Source organism: Ceratotherium simum, chromosome 5 (genome assembly GCF_057802395.1).
Source record: "Ceratotherium simum simum isolate JZ-2026a chromosome 5, ASM5780239v1, whole genome shotgun sequence".
NCBI lineage: Eukaryota > Metazoa > Chordata > Mammalia > Perissodactyla > Rhinocerotidae > Ceratotherium > Ceratotherium simum.
The window spans coordinates 1,343,269-1,358,693 of record NC_141904.1 but is presented as its reverse complement, the minus strand read 5'-3'; the positions used below and the strand labels follow the sequence as shown (position 1 = coordinate 1,358,693).

The following is a 15,425-nucleotide window of genomic DNA, read 5'->3' as shown; positions in this document are numbered from 1 at the left end:
CCCCCCCGTGGCTTCCTCCCGGGGGCCGGCGCCGTGGGAGGAGGGGCCGCGGCTCCCGGGCCGCGTCCAGCTTCCCGTCCTCCTCCTGCTCTGCCCCGACGGCGGGAAGTGGCGCTGGCCGTCCGGCGCTCTCGCTGACCCCTTTGAGCTTCCTTCTCCACCTGCTGTCTGTCCGTCCTCCTTCCCTGCCCGACCGTCCTCTTCGCTTTCCCTTCGGAAGGCGGCCTGTCGGGACCACCACCGCCGCCGTCCCTAACGCTCCAGGGCTCCAGGCGGGAGACACGTGTCGCTTCTGCGGCGTCCGGGTCTGAGTGGGTCCCCCTCGGCTGGTTCTGCTGCATGCTTCCTCGCGTTTGCATCCACTGCCTCCTCCTGGGACAGCCACGGTCACTCGTCCCCGGGACCGCTGGACAGCTCCTGACCGGCTCCCTGGCCCCTCGGTCTGCGCGGATCCCCCCTCAGCCCGGCCGTGCGCTTCTCCCTGTGCGCACAGCCGCTTACGAACACGTGCGTCTGGGATCGGCCACAGTTAGTATCCTGAGCTTCCTGTGTCCGGGGTGAGGGGCAGGAGCCGTGTGCAGGGACTTAGCGCTTCCTCTCAGTCTCTGTTCGCGTCCTTTGCGTGCTGCTGGGGCAAGTTTTCCCTCAATTCCACTTGTTTTTCAACTTTTGCTGTGAAGGATGTAGTAAACATTTATTAGGCTGCACATCCAAGCTGTGCATGCTGTGCTACGTCTGTTTGTTAACGATCTTAAGTTATTTTATTGTTACTGAGACAATAGTCTGTGGAAACTACAAAAGCCTATCTTGCAGACAAGGACAAAGGAAGACTTTTACCAGGCCCTTTCCGTTTGCTCTGGGCCTCTCAGGACTGCGGAGCAGAGAGCCCCGTGTCTGCCTTCCTCTACGATGGGGCACAGACAGCTGCAGGGGCAGGGCAGGGCAGGGGCCGCGGCGGGGGCGTCCCCAGATCGGGCTCACATGGGGTTCCGGTGCATTCGGGTCCAGCGTGCAGAGATGAGATGCCAGATGTGCCCAGGAGTGAACGCAGACTTCCCCCACCCACAGTACTGATCACGTCGGTCTGCAGAGAGCCTTCTCAGAAACTCACGGAAGCCCGGAAGCCCAGTGACTGGAGGGTCCTGTCAGCGTCCAGCCAGCTCTGGTTCCTGATAAAGGGGTGTTGTTCTCAGGGAGCCTTGGGCTGGTCCTGCTTCTGTGAATGACTTAACAGCAGGAAGTAAATGGGATGGAATAAAATTGCAAATAGTAATTCTGACGCACTCTTGTACTGCATCCTGTGAGAAAAATCCACAATATAGAGATGACAGTTTATCTGGAAAAATGTGTATGTTACGGTTGTGGTGTTTTTTCCTCATGGAATCTGGAGTCCACGTCCGGTGGTGGTCTTTTACGTTTGTATGGTGCCCGTCCAAACACTTGCTCTTCTGTGGTCCTGTCGCTGACCCCAGTAAGACAGGTGATGGTCAGGGTCTCTTATCATCGAGGAGACAGATAACGGACCCACTTTAGATGAAGTCCAGGATTCTGGACCAGACTCCGTCCTGAGCTCCTTGACGTGATAAACAGGAAATAACTGATTTAACTATGTAACGCGTTACAGAATCTAAATTGTAGAACTAAATTTAGGGGCTGGGGGAATGATTTTGCTTTGGTTAGAGAGCGGGCGTCTGGCTTTGTGAGGCTGTGGCTCAGCCTTCACGGTGACACTGACCCTGCAGGTCCTCTGTCCTGGAGCAGGTTATTGAGCTCGTCTAGTGGAACTGAATGTGAGAGATGAACAGAAGCCACCATCCCCACAATCCTGCCCTGTGTGAAGGCCTGGAGGACTTTTTCCAGAGGCCGTGGGTACAGGAGATTCCAAGGAGCCCAGGGTCAATGTGTGGGCTGAGGAGGAGCGCAAAGGAGGGTCAGACGCTGACTTAAGAGGAGAAAGGAAGGACAGACAGCAGCCAGGCCTCCTCAACCCTACTGAAGCCTCAGGAAGACCCCGGGGTGCAGCCTCGCTCGGGGCTCCACTCCCTTCAGTCCTGTCGAGTCCTGCCTCTCTGTCCGGAGCCGGCTTCCCGCCTCGCAGTGTGTCTCTTTTCCGACAGGAGCCCGGGGTTCAGGGAGAAGCCCTGCTTTGCTGCATCTTTGAGCTTCGTGCGATTACGTTTCAACCTGCTGAGCTTAGTCCATCCCGTGAGAGCAGGACGGCGCCGCCCGCTCGGGCCGGAGCAGGAGCTGAGGCACGTCTTTCACGCCCTGCACGGAGAACTTGGGGTGGGGATAGGGCCTCGCTGGCGGATGTTGGTGTTGGAGAGCTTCTCCTCGCCCAGGCCTTTCTCTCCCGGGTCAGACGTGTTTCTTGCGGTCCTCTGTCCTGGCGCGTTGCGCTGTGCCAGCTGTTGTGTGTGTGTTTCCTGTGTTGTGAGGGCAGGAGGCCCCATGGCCCAGTGGCAGCCTGGGGAGTGCAGGCCTGCAGGGCGGCTCCTGAGCGCGGGTGGGGCGTCTCTGGAGGTGACGTGCTAGGTCGACGTTGGTGCAGCTGAATCTGTCTCTCCATTTGGGCAGAGGGAATAATCTTGATCCAGGTTGGGGTGCACTGTGAACTCATGTTAATTGTTCAGTGTGGTCCCTGGAGAAAACAGCTGTCTGTGAGGGAGCCCGGGCTTGATGGCGGAGTTTAGAAACTGTGTGTCTGCGCCCCGGGTCTTGTTCCTGGAACACTGTCTTACATCCAGTGAGTCTCCCCCTGCTGTAGAGACACGGGGCTTTTTGCTTCGTGACGGGAGGGGCTTCCTGGCAGGGCCCTGGGAAGCCCCCTAGGACGTTGTGTGGTTTTGACGGCATCTCAGCGGGGTGGCACTGACCCAGTTGAAGCCATTTCAAGAAGCGGCTCCTCTCCGTGAGGGTGACGAGGAGCGTCTGTTCTGTCCTCTGGAGTGCTGGCGAGGGCCCTGTGTCTGAGGGATGCCCTGAGCACCCAGGCAGCCTGCCCCAGGAGGGAGGTGTCATCTGGCCTTCTGGACACCGGGCACTCGATGCCAGAGCAGCGGTCTAAGCCGGGGGGTCTTATGAAGACCGGACGGCAGCGAGGCCGGGTGAGGCAGACACGTGTGGGTGCAGCTCGGGGAGCCGCAGCGGGCGGTCCAGATCCTCCTGGTGAGCGGATCTTCCATGGGGTCCTTATTTAGTCTGCAGTCCTTGTGCTTCGGAACTTCCAGTTGAGCCTAAGTGACAAAGTAGATCTTACCCCACAAAGAGGTGATTCTGAGGATTTCAGTGTGTGCTTGGGGGTGTCTTCAGGAAGCTGTGCTTTGCTTGTTCTGTGTTCGGGAGAGACGGAGTCTTGAAGAGCAGGACCGTGCATTTTGCTCCCAGTGCCAGCGGTTCACCCACCCAGCCCCCTTTTCTGCTTTTACGTAAGTTGGCTTCCAGCGCCCGAGGTCCCCCCTCCCCACCCCCTCATTGTTCTGTGACCAGCTGCAGGGATGCCGCCTCCTTGATCCCAGCACCGGGCTCTGTGTTCTGACCCCACCACTCAGTGCTTTACTGTGAGCAGGCACTTAACACCCCAAACCCCGGCTTTGTGCTCTGAAGAAACGGAAATAATAATGGTAATATTTTCTTCCAAGATGGTTGTAAAGGTTAGATTAGATGATACTCCCAAAATACAGTAGGGGACCGTACCTGGCACGTGGGTGCTCTGGGACACTGCTAGAACAGAGCCGGTTCCTGCCCTCCCGCCGTGTACGGCCTGGCCAGGGAACGAGACACGTCAGTACGGACGGGGTCAGTGTGCGGGAGTGGTGACCTGTGGCCGCGTCCTGGAGATCTCGAGTGAGCCCACACAGAGCATGCCTCCTTACTCACCGTTGACCCGCCGTGTCACCAGCCGAGCCCGGGCTGCGTGGAAGTGGGGTTATCAGACCGGGATGGGGCAGACAAGCGGGGTCACGCACCAGAGGGGCCGCATGGAGGGGCTGGGCTGTGTCTTCAGTATGGAGTGGGCGTGTTGAACAGAAGCCAGACACAAAAGTGGATGTGGTACAGGATTCCACTTTCATGAAGTGTGAGGTAAGTGAGCTGGTTGGTGGCAGTGGGAATTGGAACCGTGGTTTCCTGTGCCGAGGCCACTGGTTGGGACGAGGGACCCTCCGCACCTGTGGGGGTTCCCCTGAGCGAACGCCCGAGGAGCTGGTGCACCCAGCACGAGTGCGGTGTTTGCTGTCACGTCTGCTCCTCCTTTTGTATATACTTGTGGAGGGTGACAGTGAGTGGGCACGCCAGGTGAGAACAGGGGAGGTCGCCTCTGAGAGCCAGAAGGGCAGATAGGAGAGGCTGAGTTCCAGGGCCGAGAGAAGCTGGCCCCGTGCGGACGGACGGGTGGACACGCCGGGGGTGAGGATGGGGCCACAGGGACAAGGGAGAGACTTAAAGTGTGTCTGTGTGGTTTATTTAATTACCGTCCTAACACTTGACTTTCCAGATCAAATCTGGGGTGACTGTATTGTGTAGTGCTTGCTTATCTGAAACTTTTCATCCTTTAATTAAAGAATTATTTTGTTTCATGTAATTATAAGCTTGTAATTGTATAAAAAGTCTTGGTTTCTTTTTCCTTAAAATTTTTTTGGCTATACTCATTACACCATTTTAAGCTTTTGAGAATGGTCTGCAAAGGATCAAAGAATTTCTATTTCAGTAAGGCTCATATTTGGCAATATTAGTTGTGAGAGGAACTAAACAACCTTAAATATGTCAAGTTTCTCATCTTTTCTGGAATGGGTTGAGTGTGGGGGGAGGGGAAGGAGAGAGACTGATTGACTAGGATTTTTTAAAATGAAATTACTTTTTTGAAATGTTAAACATCAGATTATGAGTGTACTAAATATCTTTTTATGATTACAGCATGTTAGTGTAATCAGCTTTTTATTAAATCTTTAAGTGTCATATGAGAAATTCCACTTAATCAGTAACCCACCAGATTCATTCAGAATCTTTTCACAGTGACTAGTTTTGGTTTCCGTGACTGTCTTGTTTCAATACCCCCACCCTCCTTTCCAAGGCCAGCCTCAGGCCTCTCTGAGAACCTCCCGTTTCTGGGCATGGCTGTGATTCCAGAACACACTTCTCTGTCTCAGTTGCTGTGCCTCTGTGTTTAGGAGCGAGCGGGCCCGCTGGATCACTGCACTGGGACACAGCAGCGGGAATCGGCCTCTGGACCGCACCTGTGAGTACCTTCGGGGCGCCCGCTCTGGGCCCTGGGGCCCGCCTGGGTCGTCAGTGCTCAGCCTCCTCTCTGAGTTTCTCCAAGGTTCCCCTCCTGCTGCCCTGTGTCAGAACTGGGTGGCCCCTGCTGTGGAGGTCGAGGGGTGTGAATTCAAATCCAGGCACAGTCCTCGTTGGGTGAACGTGCAAATGTCTGCGTGTCCCCTGAGCCCTTTGACCCTCTGCAGGTCAGGTGCATCGTGACACATGACTCGGCGACCCGGGAGGGTGGAGTTACATAATGCACGCCAGCCCGAGAGCCTGGCTGGGCTGTGAGGCTCTGGAGGTTTAGCTGTGTTAACGGGTGGTGTCGCAGGTTGAGTCTGCTCCAGACTGACAGTCTGATCTAAGCAGCAATGTGTTTTTAACCCTAAAGAAAAGCACTTCACCATTCCTTCTGCCCTTTGTCATGAACGTGGTCGTATTGACAAGATGCATCTTGTTCTCCCGGATAGCTGGGCGCTGGGCGGTAGAGGGTGGTGTCACGTGCTGATGTCAGGCTTCTCTGGATGGTTCTCGCTGGGAGGATCTCTCGCTGGGAGATGAGGGCAGCGGGCTGGTTCTCCTGGAGCCCCTGAAGTCATAGCTTAGCGCTAAAGCGAGAGTGATTGGTTTGAAAGTTCCCTAGAAGCAAGTTTTATATTAGAAACAAATTAAGAAAGCAGTCATGTCAGTCAGAACCAAGCCTCAGCAGTTAACTGTCTTCTTAAGATCCAGCATTTTGGGGGAACTCTGGAATGTTCCCTGGCTTTTGGGTGGAGCTTCTTCGTCTCTAACCGTTGGCAGCTTTCATGCGCTGCTGCTGGTGGCAGGGAAGGTCCCTGATGACAGCGCGGGTTTCAGCACAGATGGTGGCCCTGGCACTTTACCTGATCTGCCCTGCCTCAGTTTCCCCAATGCACAATGGCGGTTTTCCAGTCCACTGTGTGACATGACTGATGACTCCTTATCAGGCTGTTATCAAGGGGATTCATACATCGTAAAAGGCCTCTTGATTCTGAGCTTCTGAAATTCGAACGCTCTGAGCCAAGTGAGAGAGACTGGAAGTACTTTCCTGCTTCCTGCCGGGCCCGACCTGTTTCTCTCAAAGCGGCCCTGACTGCACAGCAAGACTGAGTAAACCAACACCCCTGGTTTATGCCTGTTTCGTTGTTCCTCTGCTCCCGGAAGCTCAGTCTGTCCCCTTCCTCCTCAGCGCTGACCCAGGTGGAGATCACGCGATCCTTTACCGCCAGGCAGCCCGATGAGCTCTCCCTGCAGGTGGCAGACGTGGTCCTCATTTACCAACGTGTCAGCGACGGTGAGTGGGAGCCTTCTCACAGGCGCCAGGCCCTGCGATCAGGACTGGGGCTCTCATTTCTGTTACTCACGCTCATGTTCCGTATCCCTTCGGTTTTCTCATGTGCTCCTCTCTCTCCTGTGTACATTTTATTGTTTTTAGATGTTTTTGAATAGGAATGCAGTCACATGGTTTGTTATTCAAAAGGAACCATGAAAAGTTTTCCTTCCTTCCCAGTCCCCCAGGGACTAGGCTTTCATCTCCAGAGGTTCTTCCTTCCTTACTTGAAAAAAAGAAATCATTTTTCCTGCTGCCCCTTCCCAGAGCATCCCCTCCCGCAGCTCAGCCCACGCTCCCACACTGTCGGCCGCCTCACTTCAGGGCCTCTCATCGTGTTCTTCCCCTGGTATGTCATTCATTGCCCCTTGAAACCTTTCCCTCTGGTCCACCTCTCTCTCCTCACCTGTCATCATCCGTGGTTCCCAACCTGGGCCAGGATGCTGCCCCTGAAATTTGCTCATATCCTTCTGGAGCCAAGCACAGTCAAGATTCATCCAAATACTTGTTGCTTCACAAGGACGCTGTTCTTTGCAGGCTGGTACGAAGGGGAAAGACTGCGAGATGGAGAAAGGGGTTGGTTTCCTCTGGAATGTGCCAAGGAGATAACATGTCAAGCTACGATTGACAAGAACGTGGAGAGAATGGGGCGTTTGCTAGGACTGGAGACCAACGTGTAGCCTCTCCGATGGCCTTCTGTTGCTGCAAGATTTGCACTACATCACGGTGGGCTGGTTTTGTTAATTTCAACACAGCCTGTTTATTTACAATGACGACACTCGTCTTCAAGCTTGCCAGGCAGTTATGCTCTCTCAGGAGAACAAAGCTCAGTGTGTGACAGGGATCCTCCTGCACCCTCTCCGGGTGTGAACAGCACGGCTGAGTCCACTTCAGGGATCGGCGGCCTCAGCTCCTAGTTCACCATGTTCTGGCATAAAAATGTGTGTAAGATGCTGTGTCCTGGTGTCCTCTGCGCTCACTTAACCAAGATCACGCTGTCCCTCCTTCAACGTCTCCTCTCTGGTTCTCCCAGTATTAGCAAGACCGTGTCTTTAAGGAATGCCCAGTTCTGTAGACCTTTTTCCTGCCTCATGTTCCAGCTCTGATTCTAAGGCTCTGTTGGTTTTCTAAGGACCTGGCAGGGTTCTGAAGGTGAGCTGTTTTTCTGAACCCTTCCCAGGAAAGGAAAATTGACACTTGAATTTTTGTACCTCTTTCCTCATTGAAGGGAAGTAAGGAGCCTTAAAGAATTTTTTTTTAAATCCACCTCACCCAATATTGGTCTTGGATAAGCATAGCCTCATAAAACCTAAGCTACTCTAACAACATAGGATGTAGATGGTTCACATGTGTGGGAACATCCTGATTATAGGACAGGGGTCCTACTTTTTAAAAATATTCCTGAATGAGCTGATCAACTGACATGAGGCTGCTGTGCCCTCAGTAACGCAAGGGTTTTGACTGTTCCTGCTCCTGTTTCCACCCAGGAAATTGGCTGAAACGCACTAACAATCTCAAGGAAGGTGAAGGTAGGCCGTCAAAGGTGTCAGGAAGCCAGCCCGGCACCTAATGAAACGTAGCGTTTGACCTTACCGGGGCCCTTTTTATTTGCACTAGAGGCCTTGCTTGCTGGATTGGAGTCTCAACCTCGGGTGTCTACGGACCTTCAAGGAGGGAGAAAAGTCATTTGAATAGTATGTTTCCTGAGGGGACGAGGGCTTGGAAGGCTGGGAGCGAGAAGGGATGTTCCCTGGCAGCCTAGTTCCCCGCCTCCCCCCTTCTCCTCCACAAAGGGACAAAAGCTGGCAGGGGGCACGTTGTTCTTGTTCGAGGGCTCAGAGCTATGTTGACATGTCCCAGTTACTCTGGGCCAGCCAGTTACCCAGGTGGAGAATCAAGTTGTGGAAGCCCCGGGTGGGAGGTAGGCTTGGCTCACACGCCGTGTCCCACCTCGGCAGTGAGCCAGCCTTGGCACTGGGCCCCTCGCCCGGATGGCTCTCCTTTATCCACGCATCATGCATCCATTTCTGGGTGTAAGAGCCACACCAGGCCCTGAGTTCCTGGGGTCTGGGTCAGTCCAGGAGATGTCTGAGGTTGGTGACACAGGAAGTCTGTCTCTCCTTAAGGTCTCAGACTTTCTGGAGGAGGGGCTAACAGTTCGTAATCTAATCTAACGGGAGGTTTTCATTTAGGAAGGAAGGTAAATTTGTTGCTTGCAAAGGGATCATTTTGTATTATTTTTGCTAATACCCAGTTGAAGCTAAAAGCAACTGTACGAGTCCTGTGAATTAATTTATAAGTAGAGATGTTAACAGTTTTGGAAATTTGTGCATCTTATGAATCAAAGCCTTATTTAGCGAGCAGGTCAATACTGTTACTAGATGAAGCATTATTTTACGGCAGGCGTTTACCACATTCACAATGTTTAGGTTCAACCGTGAATTGTTGTTTTGACATGACACAGTGTTGTTTTCAAACCTAGTTCAGTTTCTATGAATCGCTTCTCTGAATTGTACAGTGACTTCACTCAGTAACCTGTGGAGAACAGAAGTGTTCATTTTTGTCCCTATGAATTGAGACTGCTTGTACACTTTTGGTGAAATATGTGAATTTATAAAGATTTTGTATATACTTGTGGTTTTGTGTTGATGTGATTTAGTTTACTGTAGGATGTATTCATTTAAGTTTAGAGTTTGCTGAATTTTGGCCAAATCAGAGTTCTACTCAGAAGGAATCTGTAGCTAACACTGAGGTGAGTGATCCTCCCTCTCTGGGGACGTGTTGGCGTCAGCTGCCCTGGGAGGCCGGAGCATCTGAAGAGCCGGGCCATGCTGCTTCTACTGCTTCTGTGAAGCTGCCCGACTCCGGGGCGGCTGAGCGTCAACAGTCAGGGCCCCTGACTGCCGCCGCCGCTGGAGCCCATCTGAGCCTGTGTGCTCTGGGAGCCTCACGCCCCGTGAGCCTGGGGGAGGGCAGAGAATGACTCCTACAGTAGCTTTCTCTGCTGTGTAACAAATTTCCACAAACTTAGTGGCTTAAAACAACCCTCCTTTATCACCTACAGTTCTGCAGTCGGAAGCTCGGGACGGCACGGCCGGGTTCTCTCCTGGAGCCTCACAGTGCCGCCGGCCGCCTTCTCACTGGAGCTTGGTGTCTCCCTCCAAGCTCATACCTGTTAGATGTTCAGAATTTGGTTCCTTTTGACTGTAGGACTGAGGGCCCTGTGTCCTTGCTGGCTTCCAGGGGCCGTTCCTGTCGCTCCCCACGTGGCTCCTTCCATCTTCCAGGCAGCTGTGGCACATTAAACCCTCCTCACACTTGGAACCTGACTCCATCTTATGCTACCAGCTGGAGAAAACTCTGCTTTTAAAGAACTCATGTAATTATGTTAGGCCCATAGGATAATCTCCTTTATGATTAACTCAGAATCAACTGATTTGGGACCTTAATTAGATCTGCAAAATTCCTTTGCTACATAACATAACATAATCACAAATGCAACACCAAGAAGACAGAGATGATGGGGTCATCTCAGAATTCTGCCTACAATACCCTCTATAAAACCTTAAAATGCTAGATGGTGTCCCAGCATCCTTTGCAGCTAAAATACAGCCATACAATGGGATACGCCAATCAAAGGCATCATTTGTTGGCTTTTCGCTCGAGCTAGTGTTGGCTTTTCGCTCGAGCTAGTGATGGAGGAAAGAGATGGGGTACCATCTCTGGAAGGGACAGGATGCATCCTCCTCTTTGCTCCATCCTCCATCCCAAATTACTGCTGCATTTTTCCCAGACTTGGAAGGCAGCAGAGGGGCAGAGCTAGTTGGTGGACTCACAGTGCTAATAACACAGGTCAGAGTTAGTGCCCACTGTCATCTCCTTATTGTGGAGGGTCCACAAACAGCTTCCTCTGGAGAGAGGATGTGAACCTGGAGGACCTCAAGCTCTGCTCTTTGGGCCCCAGCACACCAAGGTCCTGACAGAAGGAAGCAAATCCTCGCTCTGGAGGAAGCTAGCATCATCTTAGTTCTCAATTATTTCCAAAACGAAGTGCTCAATTGAAAGGTTCAGGAAAAAAGCTCTGAGACACAGCATCACAATGGAAAAACAGTACACTCACAGGGACTCTAGTTGTCAAAATCACCAGAGACAGTAAAACCACTGTAATTGCTACATTTACGGAGATAAAGCCAAACTTTCAAGTGCAATACGCAACTAACAACTACAGGAAGTGACGGAGGAAAAAAGGACAACTAGAGATTAAGGAACTGGTTTAACACCAGGTTAGATAGTTAAGGGAGATACATATCCGTGTGCTGGGAGCGAGGCTGGCAGGAGCCACAGGAAGTGTGGAGAGGAGGATGTAGGAATTTACCTGGAGTCTCAGAGGAGAGGGGACAGAGGGGGCTTTGGCGGTGGGCCTGGGCCTTTATAAATATCCCTGCTCTGACCACTGGGGATGCAGGCTGTCCCCAGGAAGGAGAGGTGGCTTTGGGTAAGGCCTCCCGTCAGCTGAGGACAGTCCCTGTCCCTGTAGAGGGCTGGCGGGTGAAGGCTGTCATCTGGTAGCACTTCCAGCAGCTAAGGGAACGAGCCCCTCAGCCCTGAAGGAGGATCTGTGCAGAATGTCACAACCTTCACCACATGGGGCTCTGTCAGTGTTAGACAAACAGCCTGTAAGACAAAAGGTGTGACAGGGACAGAGAGAGCCTGCATGAGGATGAGTTTCACTTAACCAGGAAGATACAACAGTTCCAAACATATAGTCTCCCAATAATATGCTCTCAATATATATAAAGCAAAATTTCACAGAAATATAAGAAATCAATCCAAAAATCATAGATAGCATGAAACTTTAACACACCTCTCTCATTTGATAGGAAAAATAGCTAAAAATAAAAGTGTAGAAGATTTGAACAATAATACAGTAGGCATATACATTCTTTTCAAGCATACACAGAATATTTACAACATTTGACTATTGCCTGGGTCATAAAACAAATTTCAACAAATTTTAAAGGACTGAAGTTAGCGAGATCTCTGATTACAATAATTAAGTTAGAAATCAGTCAAAAAAGTAAAAAAATATCCATTTATTTGGAAACTTAGACCTCAATGTAAAATGCAAAAATATAAAACTCCCAGAAGATAACATAGGAGAAAATCTATGTGATCTTGGGTTTGAAATGATATTTTAAAAACAAGACCAAAAGCATGATCAATGAAAGAAAAAAATGAATAAGAAGAACTTGATTAAAAGACAGGAGAATGAAAAGACAATCCACAGAGTAGGAGGAAATCTCGCAAAATAGATCTGATAAATGACTGTTATCCAAAATACACAAAGAACTCTTAAAACTCAACAATTAGAAAACCTAATTAAACAATGGGCAAAGATCTCAGAAACTCACCAAAGAAATACAGATGGCAAATAAGCATATGAATAGATGCTCAATATCATACATCATTAGGGAACTGCAAATTAAAACAACAGTGAGATACCACTATGCACCCACTGTAATGGCTAAAACCCAAAGCCCTGAGAACACCAAATACTGGTGAGGATGGGGAGCAAGAGGAACTCGCTTTCATTGCTGGTGGGAATGCAAAAGCCACTGGGAAGACAGTTGGGCATCTTCCTCCAGAACTAAACACACCATATGATGCAGCAATCACACTCCTTGGTATTTACCTAAATGAGTTGAAGACTATGTGCACACAAAAATCTGCACACAAATGTTTATAGCAGCTTTATTCATAATTGCCAAAGGTAGGAAGGAAGCAACCAGGATGTCCTTCAATAGATAAATGGATAAACAAACTGTGGTCCATCTACACAGTGGAATATTCACCAGCAGTGAAAGAAATGAGCTCTCAAGCCATGAAAAGACATGAAGAAACCCTAAATGCAAGTTACTAAGTGAGAGTTGCCAATCTGAAAGGATATATACAGTGTGTGACTCCAATTATGACTTTCTGGAAAAGGCACAACTACGGAGACAGTGTAAAAATCAGGGGTTGCCAGGGGTCCAGGGAGAGAGAAGGAGGAATGGGTGGAGCACAGAGGACTTTTTTTTAGGGCAGTGAAAGTATTCTGTATGATAGGTTATGGTGGATACAGGTCCTTATGCACTTGTCAAAATGTACAACACAAAGAATGAACCCTAATGTAAACCATAGATTTTAGTTAATAATGATGCATCAATACTGGCTCCTCCATTGGAACAATTACACAACACTAGTGCTAGAAGTTAATAATGAGGGAAACTAGGAGGAGGGGGTGAGGGTCATAAGGAAATTCTGTACTTTCTGCTTAATTTTTCTGTACACCTAAAACTGGTCTAAAAAAATATAGTGTATTAATTTAAAAAAAATTGCTGAAAGTAGTTCTCCAAACAAAGGAAACAGCAGCAGGGGAAACTTGGAACATCAGGAAAGGAGGCAGCACAGAAGGGGCAAACAGTTGGTAAACATAACAGACTATCCTCGGCTTAGTTGGCTGAAAGCACAATCCTGTTGTCTGATGTGGTTCTCGATGTACGTAGAGGAGATATTTAGGAAAACTGAGTTATAAAGCAGAGGGAAAAGGCAGCTGGATGGCGGTGGGGGTCTCACACACATTTTACTGGAAGTGCAAAACGCTGACACTCGTTGGCTGTGATCAGTTACACGTAAACTGTAACCCAGAGCCAGCAAAACCCCAAAACTATGCAAAGAGATATCTTGAAAAGCACAGTAGATAAAGTAACAGGGAATACTAAAACCTTTTCAGGTAAGCCACAAGAAGGCAGGGAAAAGGAAACGAGGAATGAAAAACAAAGGGAATAAAGAAACAAATAAGAAAACGGCAGACTGAAGCCCTAACATCCAGGAATATATAGAATGTATGTGGCCTAAATATATTAATCAAAAGATATTGACAGAGTCCATTTGAAAAGTGACCTAATGATATGCTGTCAACTTGAGAGAGATTTCAAATATAATCACACAGCTAAGTTGAGAGTAAATGAACAGAAGAGATCTGTCAAGCAAACACCAATCAAGAGAAAGCCAGAGGGCTCTACCAATACCAGATACAGTGGACATCAGAGCAGAGAAAACCACCAGAGCAGAGAGGAACACCACCCGACAACGCAAGGGTCAATCTGTGAAGAAGACACAACAACCCTCAATGTGCATGCACCAAATAACAGAGCAAAAGCTAACAGAACTGAAAGAAAAAAACAGCCAAATACGCACAATACAGCGGTAAAGGTACAGAACAGAACACCATCGAGGAACGGGACTAGATGACATTTACAGAACACTCCAGCAGCAACAGAGGCTATACATTCTTTTCACGTAGGTATGGAACGTTCACCAAGAGAGATCATATTCTGGGTCGTCAACTGACAAATTTAAAAGAACTCAAATCATACAAAGTTTGTTTCCCAACCAGCATAATGGAATCAAACTAGAAATTAATAACAAAAACAGGAAAATCCCCAAACACTTGGAAATTAAACAGCACACTCCTCAGCCATCTATGCCTCCAAGAGGCACACGGGTAAAGAAGGGAGTGACAATGCATTGAGGGAATGGCATGAGCACACAGCATCCAAACATGGAGGCTGCAGCTACAGCAGTGCTCAGCGGGGAGCTCAGCGCACTCAACACTCACTGTAGACAAGAACTCGAAGCTGCTACCTCAAGACACTGGAAATGAGGAACAAAGGAAACCCAAAGCAGCAGAAGGAAGCAAACAAGGACAAGTGTAGAAATCAAGGAAACTGAAAATACAGAGGACATCAACACAACAAACGGCTAGTTCTTTGAACAGATGAACACGACTGATACACCTTTTAGCAAGACTGGCGGTGAGACAAGAGTACTGGTGTCAAGAATGAAAGGGGCTATCGTCACAGGTTCCACAGACATTAAAAGGCTAAGGGGAGATCCAAACAACTCGACAGACCTAAATCAATTTGGATAAAATGGGCTAATTTGTTGAAAACCACAAACTACTGAAACTCTAGATAGTCCTGTAACTACTAAATAAATTGAATTCGTAATTTAAAAACTTCTGAAAAAGAAATACCCAGGTGCACAGGCTTTCACTGCAGAAATCTTCCAGACATTCAGAGAGTTAATGCCAATTCTACACCATCTCTTCCAGAAACTAGAAGAGCAAGGCAACACGGCCCAGCTCATTTTATGAGGTCAGCATGACCTCACACAAAGAACACTCGAGACTGGCAGGCTTCATGAACACAGAGGGAAAATCTTAAACAAAATATTAAATCCAGCCGCTTGTAACATCGTATCCAGCAACAGATAAAAAGAATCACACACTGCAACCAAGGGGGCTTTCTCCCAGGAATGCGAGACTGGTTCAAGATCTGAAAACCAATCCGTGTAATCCACCATTTTAGCAGGCGGAAGAAGAAAAGAGCCACGTGGTTATATCAACTGATATGGAAAGAACACTTGGAAAAAATCAAAATACTGGGGTAAACTAGAAGTCACCTCTGGCATTTTGGTGACCTTCAGTTGTAAGAAAAAAACATGGTTTTATGCCATTTTTTATTGTCATTATGAATGTATATTTGTCAAGGTAGGAGGATAGAACGTATCTTATCCAAGTTTGTTAAATCCAATTAAAATTAAAAAATATTTTGATCTCTGGTGTATTGGCCTCTATTTGTAATTCTTATTTCAGATCCCACAAAAACATGTAACCATCTTTGCCTTAAAATCAAAAATTGGCTTCCAGCAACAATTAAATAATTTAAAACAAGAGAAATAGCTGTTAAAATAAAATGGGGTGAATGGAAGC

The 15,425-nt window shown here is 49.0% G+C and overlaps 1 protein-coding gene across 3 annotated transcripts in view; it reads left to right on the top strand.

Moving 5' to 3' along the window:
- Nucleotides 1–15,425, top strand: part of ARHGEF26 (Rho guanine nucleotide exchange factor 26) — a 130,135-nt gene that overhangs the window by 102,953 nt on the left and 11,757 nt on the right. For 2 of the 3 annotated variants that reach the window (XM_087430367.1, XM_014796587.2), the window contains exons 12-14: nucleotides 5,169–5,236; nucleotides 6,470–6,574; nucleotides 7,148–9,247. In XM_087430367.1, the coding sequence (XP_087286493.1) occupies nucleotides 5,169–5,236; nucleotides 6,470–6,574; nucleotides 7,148–7,290 (316 nt within the window). In that variant the 3' untranslated portion in view covers nucleotides 7,291–9,247. Of the gene's footprint in view, nucleotides 1–5,168; nucleotides 5,237–6,469; nucleotides 6,575–7,147; nucleotides 9,248–15,425 lie in introns of those variants that run through there. The other variant, XM_087430368.1, reaches the window with a different exon arrangement.